This window comes from Chiloscyllium plagiosum, chromosome 22, assembly GCF_004010195.1.
Source record: "Chiloscyllium plagiosum isolate BGI_BamShark_2017 chromosome 22, ASM401019v2, whole genome shotgun sequence".
Classification (NCBI taxonomy): Eukaryota; Metazoa; Chordata; class Chondrichthyes; order Orectolobiformes; family Hemiscylliidae; genus Chiloscyllium; species Chiloscyllium plagiosum.
In genome coordinates, this window is record NC_057731.1 from 9,474,867 (window position 1) to 9,497,076 (window position 22,210).

General features: G+C 39.3%; 1 protein-coding gene across 2 annotated transcripts in view; it reads right to left on the minus strand.

Annotated features, from left to right (window-relative positions):
* pcdh15b (protocadherin-related 15b) overlaps positions 1-22,210 on the minus strand; it is a 1,523,107-nt gene that overhangs the window by 47,807 nt on the left and 1,453,090 nt on the right. Inside the window, exons 32-37 of one of the 2 annotated variants that reach the window (XM_043712367.1) lie at positions 21,180-21,356; positions 19,316-19,534; positions 16,549-16,557; positions 10,258-10,368; positions 8,222-8,227; positions 3,099-5,875 (exon numbers count right to left, since the gene is read on the minus strand). In XM_043712367.1, coding sequence (XP_043568302.1) covers positions 4,459-5,875; positions 8,222-8,227; positions 10,258-10,368; positions 16,549-16,557; positions 19,316-19,534; positions 21,180-21,356 — 1,939 coding nt within the window. In that variant the 3' untranslated portion in view covers positions 3,099-4,458. Of the gene's footprint in view, positions 1-3,098; positions 5,876-8,221; positions 8,228-10,257; positions 10,369-16,548; positions 16,558-19,315; positions 19,535-21,179; positions 21,357-22,210 lie in introns of those variants that run through there. The other variant, XM_043712368.1, reaches the window with a different exon arrangement.

Here is a 22,210-nt window from a genome sequence, read left to right on the forward strand (position 1 = left end):
GCAGATGAAGTATAATTCCATTAGGCAGAAGATACAGAAGCTTGAACACACGCATCAGCAGGTTCAAGAACAGCTTCTTCACTGCTGTTATTAGACTGATGAATGGACTTTCTAACTTCAAATAATGCTGGTCTTGCTAATTTTGATCTTGCTAATTCCTGAAGAAGGGCTCATGCCCGAAACATCGATTCTCCTGTTCCTTGGATGCTGCCTGACCTGCTGCGCTTTTCCAGCAACACATTTTCAGCTCTGATCTCCAGCATCTGCAGTCCTCACTTTCTCCTAATTTTGATCTTGCCTAGCACATACTCTGTGCGATGTAACTTGCATGCCTCTGTTTAGTTTTGTTTTCACCCTCTGATCTGTACGTCCTTGCTTACTATGATCTGTCTATACTGCTTGCAAACAAAGCTATTCACTGTACTTAGCTACATGTGACACTCAATAACTCAATAACGTGGATTTGGTGGTGGTGGTGGTGGTGGGGGGGTGGTCCATTTTTGTAGGACGCTCGGTGGTGTAGCGTTCTCCCAAAATGATGAAAGACTGATGAGTGTTCATGTCCAAAAGGACTTGAGTGTCTTTATTCATAAGTTATTGACAGCTAATGAATAGGTGCAACAAGCAAAAAGGAAGGCAAATGGTACATTAGCTTTTAATGCAAGAGATATGAGCATAGACTAAAGATGATTTGCTTCAGTTCTGTGGAGCCATGGTTAGACCATTCGTGGAGTACCTTGGTCTCTACACCTCAAGGAGGATGCACTTTGCATGGTTGGAGTATACTGGAGATTCTGCAGACCAATTCCTGGGATGGTGGGATGTCTTGTGAGGGCCTATATTCTCCAGAGTTTAGAACAAGATGCGATCTAATTGAAACTTACAAAATGTTTAAAGGGCTACACAGGGTAAATATAGAGAGGCTGCTTCTTCTGGCTGAGTGTGTCGATAATTTAGGGTCAAAGTCTTAGAACAAGGAACAGCTATTTAGGATGTTGATGAGGAGGAATATCGTTTTTTTAACACATTCTCAAGAATGATAAATAAAAAGCTGTAAGTAAATACAGAGAAACTTTTAAAGAGTTCAGACAAATGTTCAAGGAAATACTTTACAACCTGCTCTTCTTAACTCATTTTAACTCTATTGGCTTCAACACAATTCGCCACCTCAAACATTGGGAAGGGAAAGAGATAATAGAATAGAAAAGCAATTGCAAGAAATTGTGTAGGGTGGAAAATATGGGAGTCAAAAAATTTCACCTGAATTAACCATTATTTTTATAAATTACATGTTTTTCAGCCATTGGTGTAATGAGGAGCTTACGACTTTGAAAAGAAACAAGCCCATTATGATGTGTGAAAGCTCTGGCAATTATCACAGTCTTGTCCAACTCCTTTGTTAGTTATCCAGAGTGAAAGCCACAATGTTCAATTACAAAATATAAAACAGTTATCTTTTTTATAGCTGTAAGAAATCAGATGGCTGGAGGGATGATCGAGGCTAATAGAAGTGAGGATACTCCTCACGTTCCATAGGACTACACCCACGCCTGACTCAGAGGAAGTTCACAAAAAAAAACAAATTTGCCTCCTCTAATTTCTCCCAACTCTGGTAAAGCACCCACGAGCAAAAGGAAAGCTACAGTGGAGACTCATTTCATTAACTCATGACTTTTAGAAATAAAAGGTGAGGACCCCGCACCCAGACTCCTCAGAGCTCGAAATTGGTGAATTTCATGAGCAGAACCTTCTGAAGGTGGCAGGTATGAAAGCAGGAAAACAACCTAATTGGGTAGGACAGTAACCTCACAGAATCCCATCACTTTCTCCCCTTGGTCCTCCTTAAGTCCTGAATTGGAAGGTCAAAGCCCACTCTTCCCATCCCACTGCCAAGTGAGGCCCTTAAGTGAGCAACTAATGACTCATTAAAGACGCCTTCTTTCTTGGGTGGTGATTGGCTGGCAGCTCTTGCTGCATGGTTTGCTTCTGATTCCTTCCTTTAGAGAGAAATATACTGCACGATTGGTGGAAGAACTGATGGGTCATGCTATGATTTATCAGGTCATCACTTTTTCAGTAAGCAAGTAAGAGACATCCACTGACGCCAGAAAACCCTGGCCAAAATGTCACTCACCTGGCAGAAATGTGTGGCTTGAGACTTGTACAAGATTCCTTGGATTTTAGCCCATTCCTCATATTGTTTACACTTGGATATGGGGCTTGGGGTGAGATAGGGCTTGAGGGTGGGATGCGGGGCGGTGTGGATCATAAAATTAATTGCAAAATGCATTTATGCTGCGATTGTACCAATGTGATTCTATACTTAATATATTGTCTTAAACATTATTTAAAAAAAATACTAGTCAGATTGGAATTCTTGTTAATGTGTCACACATCTATGACTGTTTTCACTTTAGTCACAGATACATTAATCCAATTTGAAAAGAATATGTCACTCTAGATTAACAAAAATAAATTCAGAGAATGAAATTCCATTTTTAACAAATCATCAGAGATGTTTGTTCTACTCCCTGAGTACCAGTTCCAACAACAAACTTTATTTGAAATTTCCAATTTCCACGAGTTCTTTGGTAGTCAACGTCAGAGAAACTGCACCCCCCCAAAACCCCTCCCCCCACTCCCCCGTATTTTGCAACTTCTCTCCAATTATTAAAAAAAATCACCAGAAACTGACTCAGGACAAGTGTAGAATGCATAGTATTCTGTCACCAAGCATGTATTGCTTTTAAGGTAATAACTGCACATTTTAGAACCTTATAAATTATTCCAAAAATTTAACAATCACAACATGACAGATTTTGAATAGCAGAGCTTTTTTTTCTATCAAAGTCAATGATTTATGATGGTGAAAGTTAATAATGTGAACCCATTGAAGTATTGCTTAATCATCACCTCCTTGCTAAAGGAGGGAATAGTGCAATGATTGTGCATTCTAATTGTGTGCTTTGTAAGAAAATATTATTCAGCACTCATTACATAAATATTCATGAAAGGAGTCACCACATCCACACTGAATAATAAAATTAAAGCAAAAGTCTAGCAGATACAAGAAAGATGAAATAACACACAATGAGGTTTTAAGATGTTATTTATCAGCTAGTTGTAATTTTTGTACTACATGATACCAGAAAAATGGAATGAATGAGTTCAGCAGTATATGACGTATTTTAAATAAAGAAATATTGTTATTGCTTTTAATATTTTAAACAGTTTCTTAATATATACCAAGCGTAATAGTTATCTAAAATCAAATATTTATATTTGACTAATGTGCTAAATCAAAAGTAATCAAAATAGTTTAGAAAGTACAAACATAATAATAAAACCTAAATGTTAGTGGCTTACTGTAATTTCCTGTAGTCATTAATCTAGGTAAATTCTCCAAACTGTAAAAAAAATCTGTATAGCTAAGTAACTGCAGTTAATTTTAAATGAAATCCATCATAAGAATTTCTGCTCAAATGTTTAATGTGGCTTCTTCTACATATTCATTCGGCAGAGTTGTATATCATTTGACTGATCATTTCAAACACAGCATGACTTTGAGATCTGCAGTAAACAGTATCAAAATCCTATGCAAATGATTACTTTAGATTCCATAGCAAGACATGTCTAAGGTGATAAAAAAATTATTAAAAAATTAAAATGGGATATCAAAGGTTTAGTGCAGATTTAAATCATCACTCATCTGAAACCTGCCATTATGAAGCTAACTTGTTTGTCCATCTGGAAGCTAAAACCTTTAACTGGAGGCATCTAACACTCTTTTCCCTTTTGAGTAAAATTATTGGAGCATGAACTATGAGCTAGGAATGGCTGGCACGGTGTGCTTATGCTGTGCACAGTTTGCCAGCCACATTATATAAACAACATACGTAAATTAAGATATAAAAGAACAAGCAAAGCTTGTTTAATGGATGGCAAGCAATTCTTAAGAGACAAAGCAATTTCAAATCAAACATCTGGATGAGGTGAAAGTCATTTACTAAACTGGCAGAATGCCCTCCATCCTGCTCTCCCAAAGTTACACACAGTGAAAGGAGAGATAGATGCTGAAACACTTCTTGGCCCAGAAGTTGCTGCTACATAACCTAGAACATGATTTAAAAGGAATGAATCAATTAAACAGGTCCTACAGGGCTCAGGCAACAGACAGTTATTCAAAGTGCAACTCAATTAAAATGAATTTGATACTAAATTAAAACATATGATATAGGAAGACATCAGCACTTTGATCAACCTATTAATGGTTGTCATTCATTGTTGCTTTTATCCTTTGTTTTATATTTTAATTCATTCTTATGATACCATTAACCAGATGCTGCGGAAATGTGATTAAATGCTGCATCAGTAAAACATCAGGCTATATATGTATGCCACAGTTATTAGCTTAAATTAAAAAGTGCAGGTTATGAATAGTGAAACAGCAGTTAGACATTAAAACAGGCTGGAGTGTGATGGGAAACGTTTTTCACGTTCCTGCACAACAGACTGCAAGCTATTCTGCCCGTTCAAACTTGGCCCAGATACCAACTCAGTCCCTTGTCCTTCTGACTCAGCTGTAGATTTCACTTTGATTTGTTTATACACAAAACTATTCTTATCTATTTGACTCTGCATGTTGGCAACAGATTTTTCAATCTCCGCTAGATTTGGGATACGTTTCAGTATTCCTTTCAATTCTCTTGTTGGAGCTCGATTCTGAGGAACAGATGATGATGAAGCAGCAAGTTCAGGAACAGGTGCAGGCTGTTGTGAATGGCGTAAAGAGGGAAGAGTGATACGTAATGTGTGAGGAGGGGGGAGAGGAGGAAGGGGTGGTGGTGAGGGAGGAGGAGGGTAATGAGAAGTTGGCAGGGAATGATAAGGCAAAATTGAAGGGAATGGAGGAAGGGGTGGTGGAGGAGGAGCAACGGTCAGAGGTTCTGGAATGTTCTCCAACAGTTCACTGCCTAACTCCATTGAGCTGCATATCTGTGTGAATAAGCTGCAGTCACTGTCACTCTGTACAGAAGGAGATGTTGCTTTCCCATTTACGGGAGAAGAAACTTCTTCCAAGATGTCAGAATGAATAGAGTTAATGGGAGGTAGTGAACGTAATTCAGAATCCAAAGTCAGAGAAATAGAAGCAAGGGAAGAGGAAGAATCATGATGACGATGATGATGATGCGATGGTGTAGATATTGACGACTTTTGAGGGATTGCAGCCACACTTCTGCTCTTTGAGGGGAAATTTCCGCTCATTAGGGAGTCTTGAATTTTGATATGATTCTTTTTCCGTAAAGCTTGTTGTTCAAACTGCCTTGCTTGTTCTTTAACAGTTAGTTTAATATTGTCACCTTTAACAGTAGAATTTGTGTTGTTCAATTGACTTGCAGTCCTTCCCTCTTCTCCTTTCAACATTTTCCTTTGCCACTGCATAGGATCCAAAATCCCTGGTCTATGAAGGACATTGTACATTTGATGCCCGTGAATGCGAGAGGGCAATGTCCATGCTCGATGACCTCCCTCAGTTGGAGTCTTTAGTAATGCCTCTTTCAATGTTATTCTTCTAGGTGAAGACTTGGCTAAAACTGATTCCATTTTATGACAGGACATATCGCAATTTTCGGGAGGTAAAAATATGTTGGGATTATATATGGGATTCCGTGTTGTTAATGGGTTCTCATCTGATAAATAGGTGATATTACTTTCAGACTTGGGTAGACTATTTTTCAATGTTCCATTAACAGTGGACTGTTTATGAGCCTCAATAGCACGGGAAGCAAATGCGCTTAAAAGCTTTTGCCGGTCTCCATCTTCAAAAACAGACTTTTTTCCCCTGCTTTGTTGAAAATGATAGAGAAGAGAAAGACTTGAAAGGAAAGAAGATAATCAGGTGTAAGGAAATATGTTAGAATACTGTTAACTAGACTAAGATACTAGGCAAGGAAACCCCATTATTCCAAGTGTAATTATTTTAAGTCGTTGAAGCTCTACAACCTGCTTCAAAGCTCACAGTGTGGAATTACTTCTGATCAAATTTACTTTGATGATCAAAAGATGTTTGTAATAATGAGGTTTGACTCAAGGTATATATAACTACAATAATACAACTATATACACTATCCTCCTAAGGAATATTGCATCCTAGTAACTTTAATACATTGCATTATTAAATATAAGAGACATGATGTGAAGAATCCCACTTACCAAAACAACTGCAGGAGTACATAAGTTTGAAGGGAGCAACAATTTAAACTGCAAGGGAAGAGGTTGCTGTTTAGTAAGTCAACTCTGATTGGTTGCGATATTGACATGGAGGTTACATGAGGCAAATATTGCACCTCACACAGATGTGTTTAATTCAAAAAAGGTGCAATGACTGGTTCCTTTCACCTACAGAGAACACCTCTCTGTGTATAAATATATAGCTTCTAGCAAGTGTAACTAAGCCCCTTTGTGATCCTGCCAACTAATATTAAATTGGTTATTATTGTAATTCTGAGCATACTCAGGGTTGTTCAGGAAGAGCCCTTTGACCACAGAATCACAGCTAAGGTGAAATATTAAGGGTTGAAAATTACAGGACCGGGCACCCTAGGGAGGAAAGTTTGAAATGAGCAAACGGACTAGAAAGAAACTAACCTCTCAGCTGAGACAAGCTGTGGGCAGATAGTCTACGTTACCCAAAAGTGGGATGTTCACCCATCTCTTAGGAGTAAATCCTACCCTCTGAACCACTAGCCAATCCGATTGCCTGCCAACTTCAGCAGTACCACCAGTCTCATGAGTTCAGTAGGGGCCACTCTCAGTCCTGCATGCACATCCATGAAGAAGATGGCAATGCATCCCAGAGAGAGATAAAGGCAGGCTTGGAGAAGTGGAGTGAGGGGAGTTAAGATGGATTTTTCTGTATAGGCAGGTGGGAAGAAATGGGGGTATATCTAGCTTTCTTCTGCTCTATGTTTCATAATCTTATAGTCTTTAAGTGAGGTGTTCCTGATGGCCACATGCATCTCCTGAAGATAAAAATCTTTCTTCTTGCCATTTTATAAACTTTGTTTGACAAATGCCTACCCACTCTTGCCTAGCTGCTGCCACCAAATGTATTTAGATATGGGTAGTATCTTCTCGCGGTCAATGGTGCTTTAACAGTATGAATTGACAAGCAATTATTTATTTACATTTGGTGAGTATGCTGCTGATTTTGGCATATGCTCACCCTTTTTGTCATGATGGTGAGATGAGCAGGGAAGAGATGGGCTATAGTATGTGGCTACCCAATAGAAAGACACTTGGCAGGAGTTTTTAATATCCAGTCCTATGTTAAAGGCTTTAAAAGCTCAGGTTGGTTCTATATAGTCAGTCCTCTATCTTTCTAAAAAGCTGGATGATGTGCTGTTTGATACAATCCTCCAATCTTTGAGTCCATATCACACCTGTAATGAAACTCATCTACCACATTATTCATTTTTGTGGGGTATTCATTTTGGCTTGATGGCAGCATTTCATTAGTAGAAAATATCACTTGCATTGTTACTGCATAGTGGCAGCGTTTAATGCCTAGCTTCACCTATCGCTCCATCTTGGTGATACCTTATCTTTCCAGGATAATTTGAGGTGGGCTGGGCATTTTTCGCATTCAAAGGTACCAGCCTTAGGCTACTGGGTGAGTATGTGAGATACATTGTGAGAAATGATTTGTACAGATTAACCATTATCCTGCAGGACGTCACTGATGCGTCCTACTTTGGAGTCAAGCTTGCATAGCGAGCAAATTACTCAGGTCCTATCTACAAGATGACTGATTCAGGCAATCATTCAGCATTTTGAGTTATAATGTATGGTACAAGGAGTATGTCCAGATGTTGTATCATTTATGAATTAGACAGGAGGATGGGGGAAAAGCATTCCCTATTGCATTTTTAATGACAGCAAACTGACTAATCCATTTGTCAACTATTCAGCACCTTTTGCCATGCAGTATTACTTGTTCTTTCCTCTGAAATTTGAAATTCTTGCAGCTGTCTTGGCAGGTGTAAGATGAGAACCTTCAACAGCATGTCTCCTGTTCAACAATATTCAGGGTCTGTGCAACTATTAAAGATATCAAGCTATTCAGCATTACAGCACCTAGCTAAATATAACCATGAACTGCAAAAATGACTAATACACTTCCTTGCTTAGTTCTACAATGCCACAAATTCAGATTACTTACTGATGCCTAAATGTTGAGTCCAAAAGTAGTTTAATGGAGATAGTTTGCAAGTGAACAGATAAAGAAACAGATGTGCAGTTTTAGTATGGAAGATAGTTCAGCAAAACCAAATACATGATAGAAATAAAAGTGAAAAAAAAATTTCTTTATGTAAGCAACTTCATGTACACCCATTCAAATATTAAGAGGTAGTAGGGAATTTGATTCTGTGTATTAAAGATGGAGTGCCCATTTGCACTGCTTTATCATTAAGATGCCAGATGATGATTATATAATGCTATATAATAAATGCCTATTTAGTTTTAAGTCCAATTTAACTCAGCTTAATGTTATTTTCTCAGAAATGTATAATAATGAATTAGAACCTTAGAACTTGATGATAAATTTGCAGCGTGATAACGTGCTAACATTTTGGTTAGAATTCTCAGAGGTGTCCAATAAAACTGTAAGAATTCTGACCCTATTTTGCCAAATTTAATTTATTTATCTTTGGCTCCACTCATCAGAAGCTGACGCATGAAATTGCACAGCTAATGACAAACCAAGTAGCTGATCTTCATTCAATGTAGGTATTGGCAATGCTTTTCCTTCAACTGACAGACAAATATAGGGAATTTGAATTTTCCCCATTTAGTGAGGCAGGGTGGTGCTACCCCAAACATGGCACTGCACTTTGGCTGGAAACAGCCAGTTTGAGATATGCGTCACCATGTTGTACCAGACCAACAGCTTTAGGACTCAATTCAGTGGAGCATGCTCTGTGCATTTCCAGCAGGTGACTGAGCTGATGGGGTAAATAGAAGGCGGGCATTTTTTGTGGGGGCCTCACAGAAGACCATGTAAGTTCAAATTAAGGCTGAGCTAATTCAAGGTCCTGGCATAATCTGTATATTTCTCGCATTCAAACATGTTCAAAATGCATGTCAAATTTGGCTGAATCAGTGTGTAGATATGATGTGTATTTATAGCATTAACATCAGCATTCCATATAGTAAATTAAAGAAATCACTGAATATATTAGTATGGATAAAATAAATATAAAACTATCTTTGTACATACTTCAGTTTTGAAATGCATAGCATTACAGCGATTGACAGCACAAAACTAGAAAGAAGGAGTTTGCTTTTATTCATTCACATATATTACCTATCACCAGTTGCCGAAAGGCAATTAAGAGTCGACCATGTTACTATGGGTCTAGAGTCACATGCAGGCCAGCCAGGCAGGGATGGCAGTTTCCTTTTCTAAATGCCAGATGGTTTTGTTTTCTGATAATCAGCAACGATTTTATGATCATCCTTAGATTTTTAATTCCAGATTTTTATTGAGTTCAAATTTAACTATCTGCCATTGAAGGACTCAATCCAGTTCTCCAGAACATTGTCTGGGTCTCTGGATTAATAGTCTAGGGAAAGGCCATTGTCTCCCTTAATGAAGTCATTTCAATTCTGCAGTGAGGAGATGTATCCTTCATTAGAGCAGAGCTCACTATTGAAATGTAACCTGCAGCTGGACTCTAGTAAGCTTCACATGTTGTTCCTTGCATACATTCTGCATGATTGCTTCTCACAATGTATACTGCATACTAAGAGGGGGTAAGCTATCATACAGAGTCACATTGTGGTTGAAGTACAAAGCTAAACTCTTTGTATTTCTATTTGAGATTATAGCATTTTCCCAATTGCAGCAGACACTACCAGGCATGTGTATGTAATCACACCCAAATGTTTCTAAATACTACAGTAGCCAGCAATGCAATCTTGTATCATTTATGTTCCTTATTTCCCTTTAAAAATGTTCCTATAAAAATTAGAGATGGAAATAATTGATGGTCAGCTTGAGAGCTGATTTTATTTAACATGTTAGACATATGGGATTTCAAAATCGCAAGCCTTCCTTTCTAAAGTTCAAGAATTGAAATGGCCTTTGGGTACTTTTAAACATACCTGTCATGTTGTTCCAGGCAGTAGTCAAATTAAATTGAGTACATAGTGCACTTATACCTTTTAAAAACATTCACAACTCTAAAGACTTACATGGTGTTGTCACCCAGTTCTTCATAGAGGTTCGTAGCAGGGCCACTAGTTGATTTCCCTGCTGGCAAAGCCATCTGGATTCTCGCTGTCTTTGCACACTCTGCCTGTCGCCTATTCAAACAAAAACAGATGATCAGAAACATTTCATCAAAACTGTGTCTCCTGCTATGTTTGATTCATTCAAATGACTGATTTGTTTTGGGTAATAATGAAGAAAATGCCAATGCTTTCAAATCAACTTTTACAATAAAGCACTGTCCACAAGCTCATATTTTGTCCTTATAAATTTTACTCAACATATTGCACAGAAAAGCTGATTTAATCCAATAATTGACCAAATTACTAAGAGCTCATTTGAGTTGACTATATTGCACTTTATAAGCTTTTTTAGGACAAGTAAAATTGTGGCCCACAGTTTTAAGACTTAAAACAGTTTTGGTGGACAACTGATTTAGCCATTCACTAGACCACCAAAAGCATTGTCTTGCTTGCCAAAACTGTTCACGATTCTAGGAACACCCTGAAATGTAGGAATAATATCTACCTTCTTTTCTTTATCACAAATGATCTTCTTAGCTCGCTTCCCCTGTCTCTTCCAACCTCAGAGCTCATGAGCTCTTTATCACTAAGATCAAGACCATTTGATCTGCTGTGTCTGCCATACTCATCTCTATCACTTGCGCACCCTCTCTTCGCTGTGAGATTGTAGCAGTCTCTTTTTTTTTTAATATTGACCATTTCACCTTCTCCAAATTTGTGCTTAGACCCAACTTCTGTTCCCTTGACCCTATTCCCACTAAACTACAGCATATATATCCTTATACTCCATATGATGATATGGTTAACAAAGCTCTGATCAATTGTTACCCCTTCTCCTTTAAATCTGCCAAGACTGTCCCTCATCTCAAAACAAGCAGACAATGATCGCACCAATGTTGAAAATAACCATCCTTTCTCAATCCTCCCTTTCCTCCCCAATGTCCTCTTACGTGTTTCCACTTCTTACATTCTTTCCCAGCTTTCCTGAATCTCTATGCATGAATCCCTCCAAACAGTTTTCAACCCCTGTCATAGTATCTCATCTGACTGTGACAAAGATGAACTGTCCCTCCTCTTACTGTTCAAGTTCACTGCCACCTTTGACATGGTTGGTCAAACTGTCCTTCTCCAACACTTTTGATGCACTTGACCCCAAGGTGAATTTTCAATCATGGACTTGTCCCAACACTGAGCATTTTCTCATTTTTGTAATATCTTTAATTGTTTTCATGTCAGCTCATCTGCTGCTGAAATATTCATTTGTGCCTTTATTGATTCTCCACATCGTGATACAGCCAAAAATCTAATGCTCAAGTCTTAAGCAAACTCAAACCACCATTCACCCATCACCCTAAGTGCTCAGTGACCTAACCTGCTGGCTGATCAAGAAACACCTCAATTGTAAAATGTGCATCCTTCTTTTTACATTCCTTCATGGTCTAACCTCTCTGTACCAGTACTATCACATTTAGCCTCAAATGCCTCATCTGCGTTTGGCCTCTGGAGAATCCCTGACCTTAACACTCCATGTCTCGTGATTGCATCTTCATTTGCCTATGATCTGAGCTCTACAGTTTCCTCCCCAAACCCTCTGATTTTCTCCTTTTTGACACTTCTTACAATCTCTGTCTTCAACCAGGGGTTGACAAACCATCCAGCAGTGGCTGTGTTTTGCTTTTATCACAATTCTGTTGTGAACCTGATATCTATAACTGAGGGGGCAAAGTGCAAGGCAGAGCTGGTGTGAGTAACCAAGACTTCTGACCTCATGTGGTCACTCTGATGTTATAGGCTGAATCAGACTACGTTTTAATGACTAAGCGCACATGGCCTCAGTGTTTTGGAGATATTGTCACCGTGAGATACAACAACACTTCTCATCATATCTTACCAAACAGACCTTATTAACTAGCCACCCTATCCCTATGGCATCTCTCCCTACTCATTCCAGCCCACTTTCCCATGTGACGTTTCTGGAACAACTCATCACTCACCAGATATCCACTGAAAGACCAGCATTCCTTGCACCCTGGCATCTTTAGCAGGCTTTACAGCGCTCAGACATTGAGTACTGTCAGTCTGAAGACGCCTTTTGCAGTTCCTGATATTTGATATGAACATAGCAGGCAACGGAAAATTGGTACTTTGTGAACAGGTCCTTCTGGACAGGCTGGTCCAGATGTGGGGATGTCATCTTCCTCTAGGATCAGCAGTGGAGGCCACTATCCCAGACTGTGCCATCCTGGTCCAAGATTGCCACCTGGGTCAGTGCAGACTCAACCACATGGACAAATGCCCAGCTCTGTGTAGGAAAAGATTTAACGACCTTCTCCACTTTGCCACTGTAAGTGCCACTATTGACTTTCTGATACCTCACACTCATACTCTCTCTCTCTCGGTCTGTTGCTGTTCCCAATGCAAACCAAGGCTCCTGTTCTCCCACTCTCTCTATTGCGTGCGTCATCTTCCCTCAGTCACTTTTACCCACCTAACCCCTAATATCACTAACCCTGCATGCCCTCTGTGCGACCTACTCATTCTGCCAGGACACTTCCAGACCTGTACCAAAAATAACAGGATTAACCACCCACTTTCATCTCCCTTATTATCTATTTCTCTCTTACTCCAGGAGGAAAACTGCCTCCAATAGAGTGGAAAGAGTCAAGGTGGGTGGTAGCTGCCTGAAGTTCAGTTCAGGGAAACCTGATTCAAACCATTTCAAGTGGCTGACTGACCATGTTCAAGCCTCTGGACTGGTATCAGAGGTTACTCTTGACTTACTGTGCCTATAACTCCTGAGCAAAGGCTATCTCCCTTGTCAAGAATTCCCCATGCCTAGCTTGCTTAGCACATTTGGTAAGGTAAGAAGCTGAATAATAATGATGTTCACAGGAGTATTAGTAAGGTATTTAGAAGCTACCACCCTCCTTAAGTGGCAACTTATACTGATTAGCTAGAAATTGGCCTTAGGCCCCTCTTCTGGCACAATGGTATTGCCTCTAATCTTGGACCTGGAGGCTGGGGACCGGGGAAGCGGAAATCCTGGAGGAGGTGGAGGGCGTGGGTGGTGTCACGGACGTAGGTGGGGAGTTCAAGTCCCACCTGATGCAGAGGTGTGTGATAGCAACTTTGAACAGGTCGATTAAAGATCTTTAAATACTTGGGCTCTTGTGGTGCAGTGATACTGTCCCTACCTCTTGACCAAGAGACCTAGGTTCAGGTCCATCTACTCCAAAGATGTGTAATAGCATCTCTGAATGGGTTGAATAAAAAAAAAATCAACTGGATGGACAACCTTTCTCTTTGGGCCCACTTGTAGCACAGAGGTAGTCTCCCTCCCCTCGGACGGGGAGGCCCAAGTTCAAATCCCACCTGCTCCATAGGTGTGTAATAGGTTAATTAAATAAATTTAGAAGCTAGCCTTGCCGTTTGACAAATGCTAAAAAATGCGGTGATATGCCACGAATATCAAAATAAGCTTCTTTGGAATTTTTGTCTGAATCTGCCACAAATCTTCCAATAGCCCATGTCACTCAGATCTCTATAAAATTCCTCTCTATTCCACAACCGAATATAGCTGGAAACAGTGAATGTACTTTATGTTTAGCAAGAAAAAAACTCAGAAACATTCTAATCAAACATGTTTGTCCCTGGGATATACGATTATGTTAAGGCTGCATTATGTCCCAGAGATACCAAAGTTGGAATAGGCTTCTCTGTCCTTATCATTTTAAAAGCACACATTTAAAAAGGGTGCAAATAGAAACAGACTTCCAAGGTTTGTTGAGAAAGATGTCTGAGGACAGATCAGATAAACTGAAGCTCGACAGTTTAAAAAGAAGATTGATCAACAAAAGGAAGATATTACAAATTTGTTTTGTTTTTAAACTGTCTCTAAACTTAAGGTAAAATAAGGGAGGCCACAATACCTGTTCTGCTGTCTGAATCAAAGGATTCAGACAGCAGAATCAAAGGAAGGCTTAGATTTCCTTCCAAAGGCATGCAGCTTAGGGTGGATTGGCCATGGGAAATTGTCCAAGGATGTGTGGGTTCGGGAATATTGACCTATTCAGCATGGTGGCTCAGTGGTTAGCACTGCTGCCTCATAGCACCAAGGTCCCAGGTTTGATTCCAGCCTTGGGCAACTGTCTGTGTGGAGTTTTCACATTCCCCCGGGTCTGCGTGGGTTTCCTCTGGCTGCTCCGGTTTCCTCCCATCGTCCAAAGATGTGCAGGTCAGGTGAACTGGCCATGCTAAATTGCCCGTAGTGTTAGGTGCACTAGTCAGAGGGAAATGGGTCTGGGTGGGTTACTCTTTGGAGGGTCAGTGTGGACTTGTTGGGCTGAAGGGCCTGTTTCCATACTGTAGGGAATCTAATCTAAATTGTAACTGACAGATATTAAATGGTAGAATCTTGACATGCCATTCTTTCAGTGATCAACTAGGAGATCCTTTTTTTAAAATAGTTATTGTTCTCTTTAGGGACTATGACAAGGTTATAATCATTAAGTAGTACTAAAGTTATTAATTTAAAGTGAATGAGGAAAGCTGCACTGGAAAGCTGAATGAGTGAGACATTGAATCAGTTCTGATATTTGAAAAAAAACATTTACTGAAAGAATGACAGATGTTTGGATAAATTTATGAAGAACAATAGCAATGTTAAGTCATTGTGACGATACATCAGAATACCAACTCACAAGTCTGAACTTGCATTTTCTGCATGCCTTTGATTGTCCTCTACCAGAAACCCTAACCAGCTTACCATACGTCAAAGAAGTTTCAGAAATGACAGCCAGACTACTAAGACCCCTCAGAATCCTAATAGCACACAAACCCACCAACACTCTCAAACATAAACAAACAAACTTAAAAGACCCAGTACAACCCATGGACAAAACCAACGTCATCTACAAAATTCCATGCAAGGACTGCCACAAACACTACATAGGACAAACAGGAAGAAAGTTAGCCACCAGGATAAACGAACACCAGCTAGCCACAAAAAAGACACGACCCTCTCTCCCTCGTAGCCCTACACACAGATGAAAAAGAAACACCATTTCGACTGGAACAACACATCTGTCCTGAGACAGGCTAAGCAAAGACATGCCAGAGAATTCCTAGAGGCCTGGCACTCCAACCACAACGTCATAAACAAACACATAGATCTAGATACCATCTATCAACCCCTCAGAAAATGAACAGGAAATGACATCACCACAAATCCCAGGAACCCCATCCAGGAGAAAGATATAAATAGAAAGCAGGAGACAACAGCTTTGCTTCACTTGGAGATTGCTACTGATGATGTTACCTAGCCAGGTAATGAAATGTCTGGATATCAAACCTATAGCTCAGCGAGCAAACTTACACCCTAAGTCCTCTACCTTCTCTAACATTCAGCCTCTTCCACAATGTGCCCTACCCCCATCAAACCAATTGCTGTTTCCTACCTGAAACGAGAGAGTAGCATTTAAATGGATCCAAGCAGTTAAAATTTGCTGGATCTATAGTAAAGACCCAGCTTGGGAATCTATTCTGGTGAAAATTAAAACCTGCCCTGATGACCTGGACAGAATTGAAAATCAGACAGGCTATAAAGCTACCAGCCTAAATATTACTGTAAGTTAAAATACTTCAATGACCCAAAACACCCAATCTTTGATTCGAATTACAATGCATATATCTTGCAACATTATTTATGCTATCTATAAATTACAAGCAGCTTTAAATACATAACAAAAGCTGCTTTAAAACTGGTGTGTTTGCGTTGATTAAAGAATACAATAACCTGGTTATTTCTTGAGCCACTATGTAACAAGGAACTTTACTGGCACTCTCTCATTGCATTTCATATCAACGTTATAAACTGCTGGTTAATTATATTCTATTGGCCATAAACCAATCACATCAACAAACCGGAAATGAAATGGGTCTTTACATATCGCTAAAAGCAAATGTTTGTTAGTTTACTTGATTTATGATGTAATTTATTACCTATCAATGTAGGTTATTTAGCTGTTCATGAAATTTTATGTGAACTCTAAATTGTCGGTTTATGAAACGTTAGGTTAAAATATAATCAGATGTGTAATCATGTGTTCCCTGGCTGTGATATTGCATCTCAGAGTAATTAGATTGCATATTAAATTGATCATTATTTAAGTCATGAGTATTTAAGGTTAACATACAATCAGAACATGCTCTGACAAATACAATAAACCACATGAAAATAAAAGCTATACTTACTCTTTGAATCTGATACAATGCAATGAGAAAGAAGAGGAAAAAAATGTTAACCAATATTTGTTCTTTTAGTTGAAAATTCATTTCAAACTGTGCATGTATTATCAATGACCAAACAGTAGAGCTGAAATTATGATTTTCCATCATAGGCATGAATGTGGGTTGGAGATAGTGCTGGAACATAGATTTCTGGTTATATAATCTGCAATCATCAATATTAAGAGTTTGGGCTTGCAGAGAGAAAGTATCATCATTTCAACCCTCACTTTTATGATTGCATTTTAATCAGTTCAATTAATGATGCAGAGCCAAAAACAAGAAAATAACATAACTGTTTAGTTTTGTCATTGAGCACAGCATTAGAATATTTGCAAATGATCCAAATTCTGATCTGCAAATTCTTTCAAGTCAGAGAGTTAACATGCAATGCTCAATGACATGCTTCATTCAAAATTCAATTGCCGAATAACACAACACAGATATACAAAATAATGAACAATATGTTGTTATCTGCAAAATGCTTTATAAATAAAATAAAATGAAATTAAACAAAATCAGCTCCGATGCTGGTGAGTGTCAGGGGTAATTTGTTGTTCAGTGAGTGGCATAATTTATGAAGATCTAGAAAATGTAGAGAAATAACATTATATGAAAATACAAAAGGCCAGATTGTATAGTCAGGTGAAGCAATGCGCTGAAATATAGCTTGTATAGCTAAAGATTGAAGAAACACAAACTTGAAGCCATCTGCTCGGAGGCTTTTCAGGGTGAAAGCTCGTATGCAGCAGCATTGCGGCCTCATTGTTGCATGCCTCTGCTGAGGAGTTGCATCTTGTGAAGGTTCAATATGATCACCTAGGACTGAAAACTGATGTGTTTCATCCAATCTTGACAGGTTTATGAAAGATTAATATGTAAATATTCTGTCTTAAGCCATCAGTACCTGGTGCATGCTGTAAACTGTGGTGCATGGAAATGCAGTTACTTCCAAAATTCCTTCAAAGCCTCTTCTACGTGTACTACACGTACAGCACGACATGTACTGGGCACATCAACCGCATGACCAACACAAGACATTCCAGGTAGGTGCTCTACTCCCAGCTCCAAAACGGCAGGCGGGCCCAGGTGGACAGAGGTACTGCTTCAGGGATATCCTCAAAGCCTCATTGATGAAGGGTGATATTCCTACAGACACCTGGGAATCACTGGCCCAAGACCATCCAGATTGGAGGAGGAGCATTCAGGAAAACATCAAGCCCCTCAAGACTTGCCATCTGGAAAAAGCGGAAGCCAGGGGAAAGGAGAGCGCTGCCGTACTAATGCCCTGCCCATCTCTTCCTATGACCACTTTCTGCCCAAAGTGTAACAGAGCCTGTGATAGCCATATCAGACTGCACAGCCACCTATGGACTCACCCTGAGTGTCAAAGAGAGTCATGTTCATTTGCGAGGGACCGCTGATGAATGAAGGAATGACAGCTCCACTATCGTTGTTGGGTGTCATTCCTAAAATTCCATCCTTTAAAGTATTGCATAAGCTTCTTTGTCACACCAACTGCAATTGTTCAATAACTAGGGACACCACTACCTTCTTATTTGCAGATCAGGATGGAAAATGAATCTTTACCTGCCAGAAATGACAGGTTCATCGTGTTCACAAATGGTATCATTGCATTTGGAGACGACAGCACTAAATACTTGGTTCAAATAATTGGAAAAATGCAATGGGAAGGGGAAAAAAAAAGCCTGATTACAAACAACTGAGAAACACAATGGGGAGTGGTAAATAAATATTAAACTTCACCTCCATTTTTTGTTGTTCAAGGCTTGTGCAGAAGAGACAGGAACAAGCTATGGCTCCCTGCAGAGCATTGCTATGCTCAATACTTAAAGCTAAAAGTTATTGGGTAAAAACAAAATCTGGGAGCATATAGAAATCTGGTTGGCTGAAAACTAGACTGCCCTGAACAGAGAGAGAACTGGACGTGGATAGGCTCGTAATTGCTGCTGGTATCTTCTGGGTCAATTGTAAACATCTCAGTTTTGGAGGTAATGGTTATCCACTCACAAGTGGCCAGGTAACTCATTTAGCACCTTAAGGTCAGTGCACAGACGTTGATTATAATTTTCAAGTCAGCAATTAAGCCCAACCAATGTTTAGGGACTGACTCTCATCAGAAGATCAGGGGACCAGTGCTTGATCTATTATTTCCAAACCTCAACTTTGCCACATCTCTACAAGTGCAAATTATCCACAAGCATGGCCATAGGCTACTCTGTGTAATGGCAGAGGTGCGGACAAAGGTGACCCCGTCCTGTTGGCCCCTTCAGCCTTGACGGCCAATCCTTCATCCCTTATCAGATGTTGAGTATGTGCACCCTAGTCCACATGTCAAAAATCAGATGGCGGGCACGATGTGATGCAAGGTTTTGACCATAAAATGCACCCAGCAGCATAAAATCTCACCCCAAAAAGAGATTTCAGCCCCATAGCTCCATTAATTCCAACACTGTACTAGCTGTCAGGAACTAGCTTTTAACTTCTTCTTACTGTGGGCTAGTTTCACTTAATAATGTTTCTTCATAGAGAAACTGAGAACCAACCTGGGGAGAATTGAATTTTGTTCAACTGCTCACAGCAAGTCAAAGTGTATCCTATCGCCAATCCAACCAGCATTGATTAAGGGTGACATGATGGAGAAATAATCCAATTCACAGCAAAATGAATTAAATCGCAGGTATTGATTAACACATAAAAGGCGTGTACTCACTGTCTGTAGGTTACCATAACAATCAGAATTGCAGGTAAACAGCAGAGGATGATAATGATAGCCAGAGCCAGCAGAGCACCTTCTGTATAGCCCACAGCTTGTGCCTGTTTCTGTACATTTGCCACCACACTCGGCGTGCGAATTTCCAGAATACGACCTCCTTGTCCCAAGTAAGGCTGAAAGTCTTTATTTATATCTAGAAGTTTGCCATCTAGAAATCTTTATCAATCACAAACATAAATTGGAGAGTAAGATATATATTTTAAAACTGCAATTCATATTAATCTTCGCTTAGCTAAGACATATCTCCTTGCAGAGTCCTGCTACTTATTGATGACAGTTTCATGGAATCTGAGGGTGACTGATAATAACATGCTTCATGTTTCCGTGCTGTTTAGGCTATCCCCAGTCTGTTATTAAATTTGTCAGGCAGTCAGGGGTGGGCATTACATGCTGGCCTTGGCCAGGGCGTCTACATTCACAGCCCATGCATGAATGGAAAATACAACTGATGTGTCATCATGGAATGGTGAAATGGGAAGACACATAGCAGATAAAATTTAATTTAGACGTGTGTAAAGTGATACATTTTGGCAGGAATAATTATGAAAAATCATATAAACTAAATGGTACTACTTTGAAGAAAATGTAGAAATATAGCAACTAATTGTATAAGTCCATAATAACAATTTGATACTTGTATAATGGTCGTAACACACTAAAATGTCCTGAGGCAATTTACAGGAGGGATGACAGACCCTTTTAGGACAGTTTATAAGCAGGGGTTAGGTTGATAGAGGAGGGGAGTTATTTACCATTTTGAAAGGCGTTAATGTCACTTTTCTATTTTATTTTGACAGAAATAATAAAAAATTTCTAATTCAGTTATTTTTTTCACAGGGTTAATTGCTCTATAGAGCTTTACATGTGGTATTGTGGCCAATCACAGCTCTGTCACAATGTTGCTTATTTCTTGACATCTCATGTGGAAGCAGAAACTGCTGCTTTGAACGTTTTCTTTCGCTTCTCTATAAGTTTTAATGAGCATTCTTGTCATCAATGTTCTTAAACAATTGCAAAGAATATCCTCCACAAGTCTCATTAATGAGCATATAGGAGAGAACATCACCACGGCTTTGAAATTGGGCACATGAACAGCTTCCCAGAACATAAAATGTGACACAGTGGTTTTGTAAGAATTGGAAATGTGCAATACATTTAAAATATTGCTCTGCATGTCTCATTAAAAAGAGACTGAATCTCACTGAAGGGTGTCTCGTATGTTGAAATGTTTACAAATGAGCAAACAGTCATATAATTCTCAGAGGTTCATTTTGAAAGGGCTCCTTCGTTTGATTGGACGGAGACTATCATTTAGAAATTTTGTTAAATGTTAAGATTGCACATTTGACATGAAATGCTTATTGGACAGTCTAATGAATTATGAAATATCAGAGACTGTCTCTCCCACTTCTAACGTGTAGGGGAGACTTAAGTACACATAGGCATCACAAAATGATAATCTGTGTTCTGTTCTAAGAATAAGCGATATTAGAATATGAACACAGTACAGTACATTTAAACAACATTCAACTATTGCTATTTTAATAAAGTTATTCACTCATTAAATGGGAAAACATTCCTATTTGAATAATTAACAGAGAAATATTGCACAAATGTGTTAGTCATAAATTAATACTCACCAGCAGAGAGCTCTCACTTCTCTGTTCAATCTAGATTTATCCCCACAATAAAAAGCATTTGCTAACTTTCAGCAGAAAACAAATGTCAGTAGCACAAGTTAATTCCAGATAAACATGAAAACTGAACAAATTTTGAAACAGTTGGCCTGTGTTTTACTCACTTGAAGAGCTCATTCCTTGAAATTGCTCTGTTTGTCAAAGGGTCAATGGCATAAACCATCAAATCTGACTTGGAATAGTCTTCTTCCTGAAAGCCATCTCCATGTCTGCGAGGACCGATGGATTCCACTACTACCTTTGCTCCAGGAATCTGATCCTGTACATAACGTTCAAGAATTCTAAGAGCACAAATTTAATAAAACAGAAGTGGGTAACATAGGATACCACTTTGTATGTACATACTTTACACTCATACTCAAGTCTCACTATTGGAGATACAGCAGCTGGATTAATCAGTGTTTATTTTAAATCAACCTGTTTGGACATGTTATAAACTTATCCCTGTGGCAGGCAGAACTTGAACCTTGACATACCCAGAGGTAGGGACGCTACCCCTGTGCCACAAGATCCTCAGAGGTTTAGCGTTTAGGTACTAATGCCACTTTACCTATTCAAGTTACTTGGAGGCATGGGATAAGGAGGAGGTCTGCATGTTAAAGGGAAACTCTCAAAGAAATCACAGTGCAAGACCTAGGCTTCATTTAAATATCCCACCCCTTTCGCCAGCCCAAAACCAACAGGACCAAGGACAGAAAATTGGCTTTGGAATATTGTAATGCCAGGGAATCAAACGGATGATGGAATTGGATCTTGGAGACTGAGAACACTACTGCTCTTCCTGGGTCACAAGGAACTTTCTCAAAGGTAAGTTTGGAAAGCTGATCCATCAATGCCTCCTGTCACCATCTGGCTTTTAAGTTTCACACCTTGTGGATCTTTGTGATTCTGCAATAAAATCACATTGTGGCACCAATCCTAACATTTTGAATCTAATGGCCAGTGATGGGAGCCACACAGTGCTTGAGAGTCAGTGAAGATGAAATGGCAGCATCTGTGAATAGCCAGACAAATCTTAACCAAGCACTGAAGAGCGTGGACATTAAAACAGAGGTTCAGGTGTCTCTCTATGTTATAGAGTCATAGAGTCATAGAGATGTACAGCATGGAAACAGACTCTTCGGTCCAATTCGTC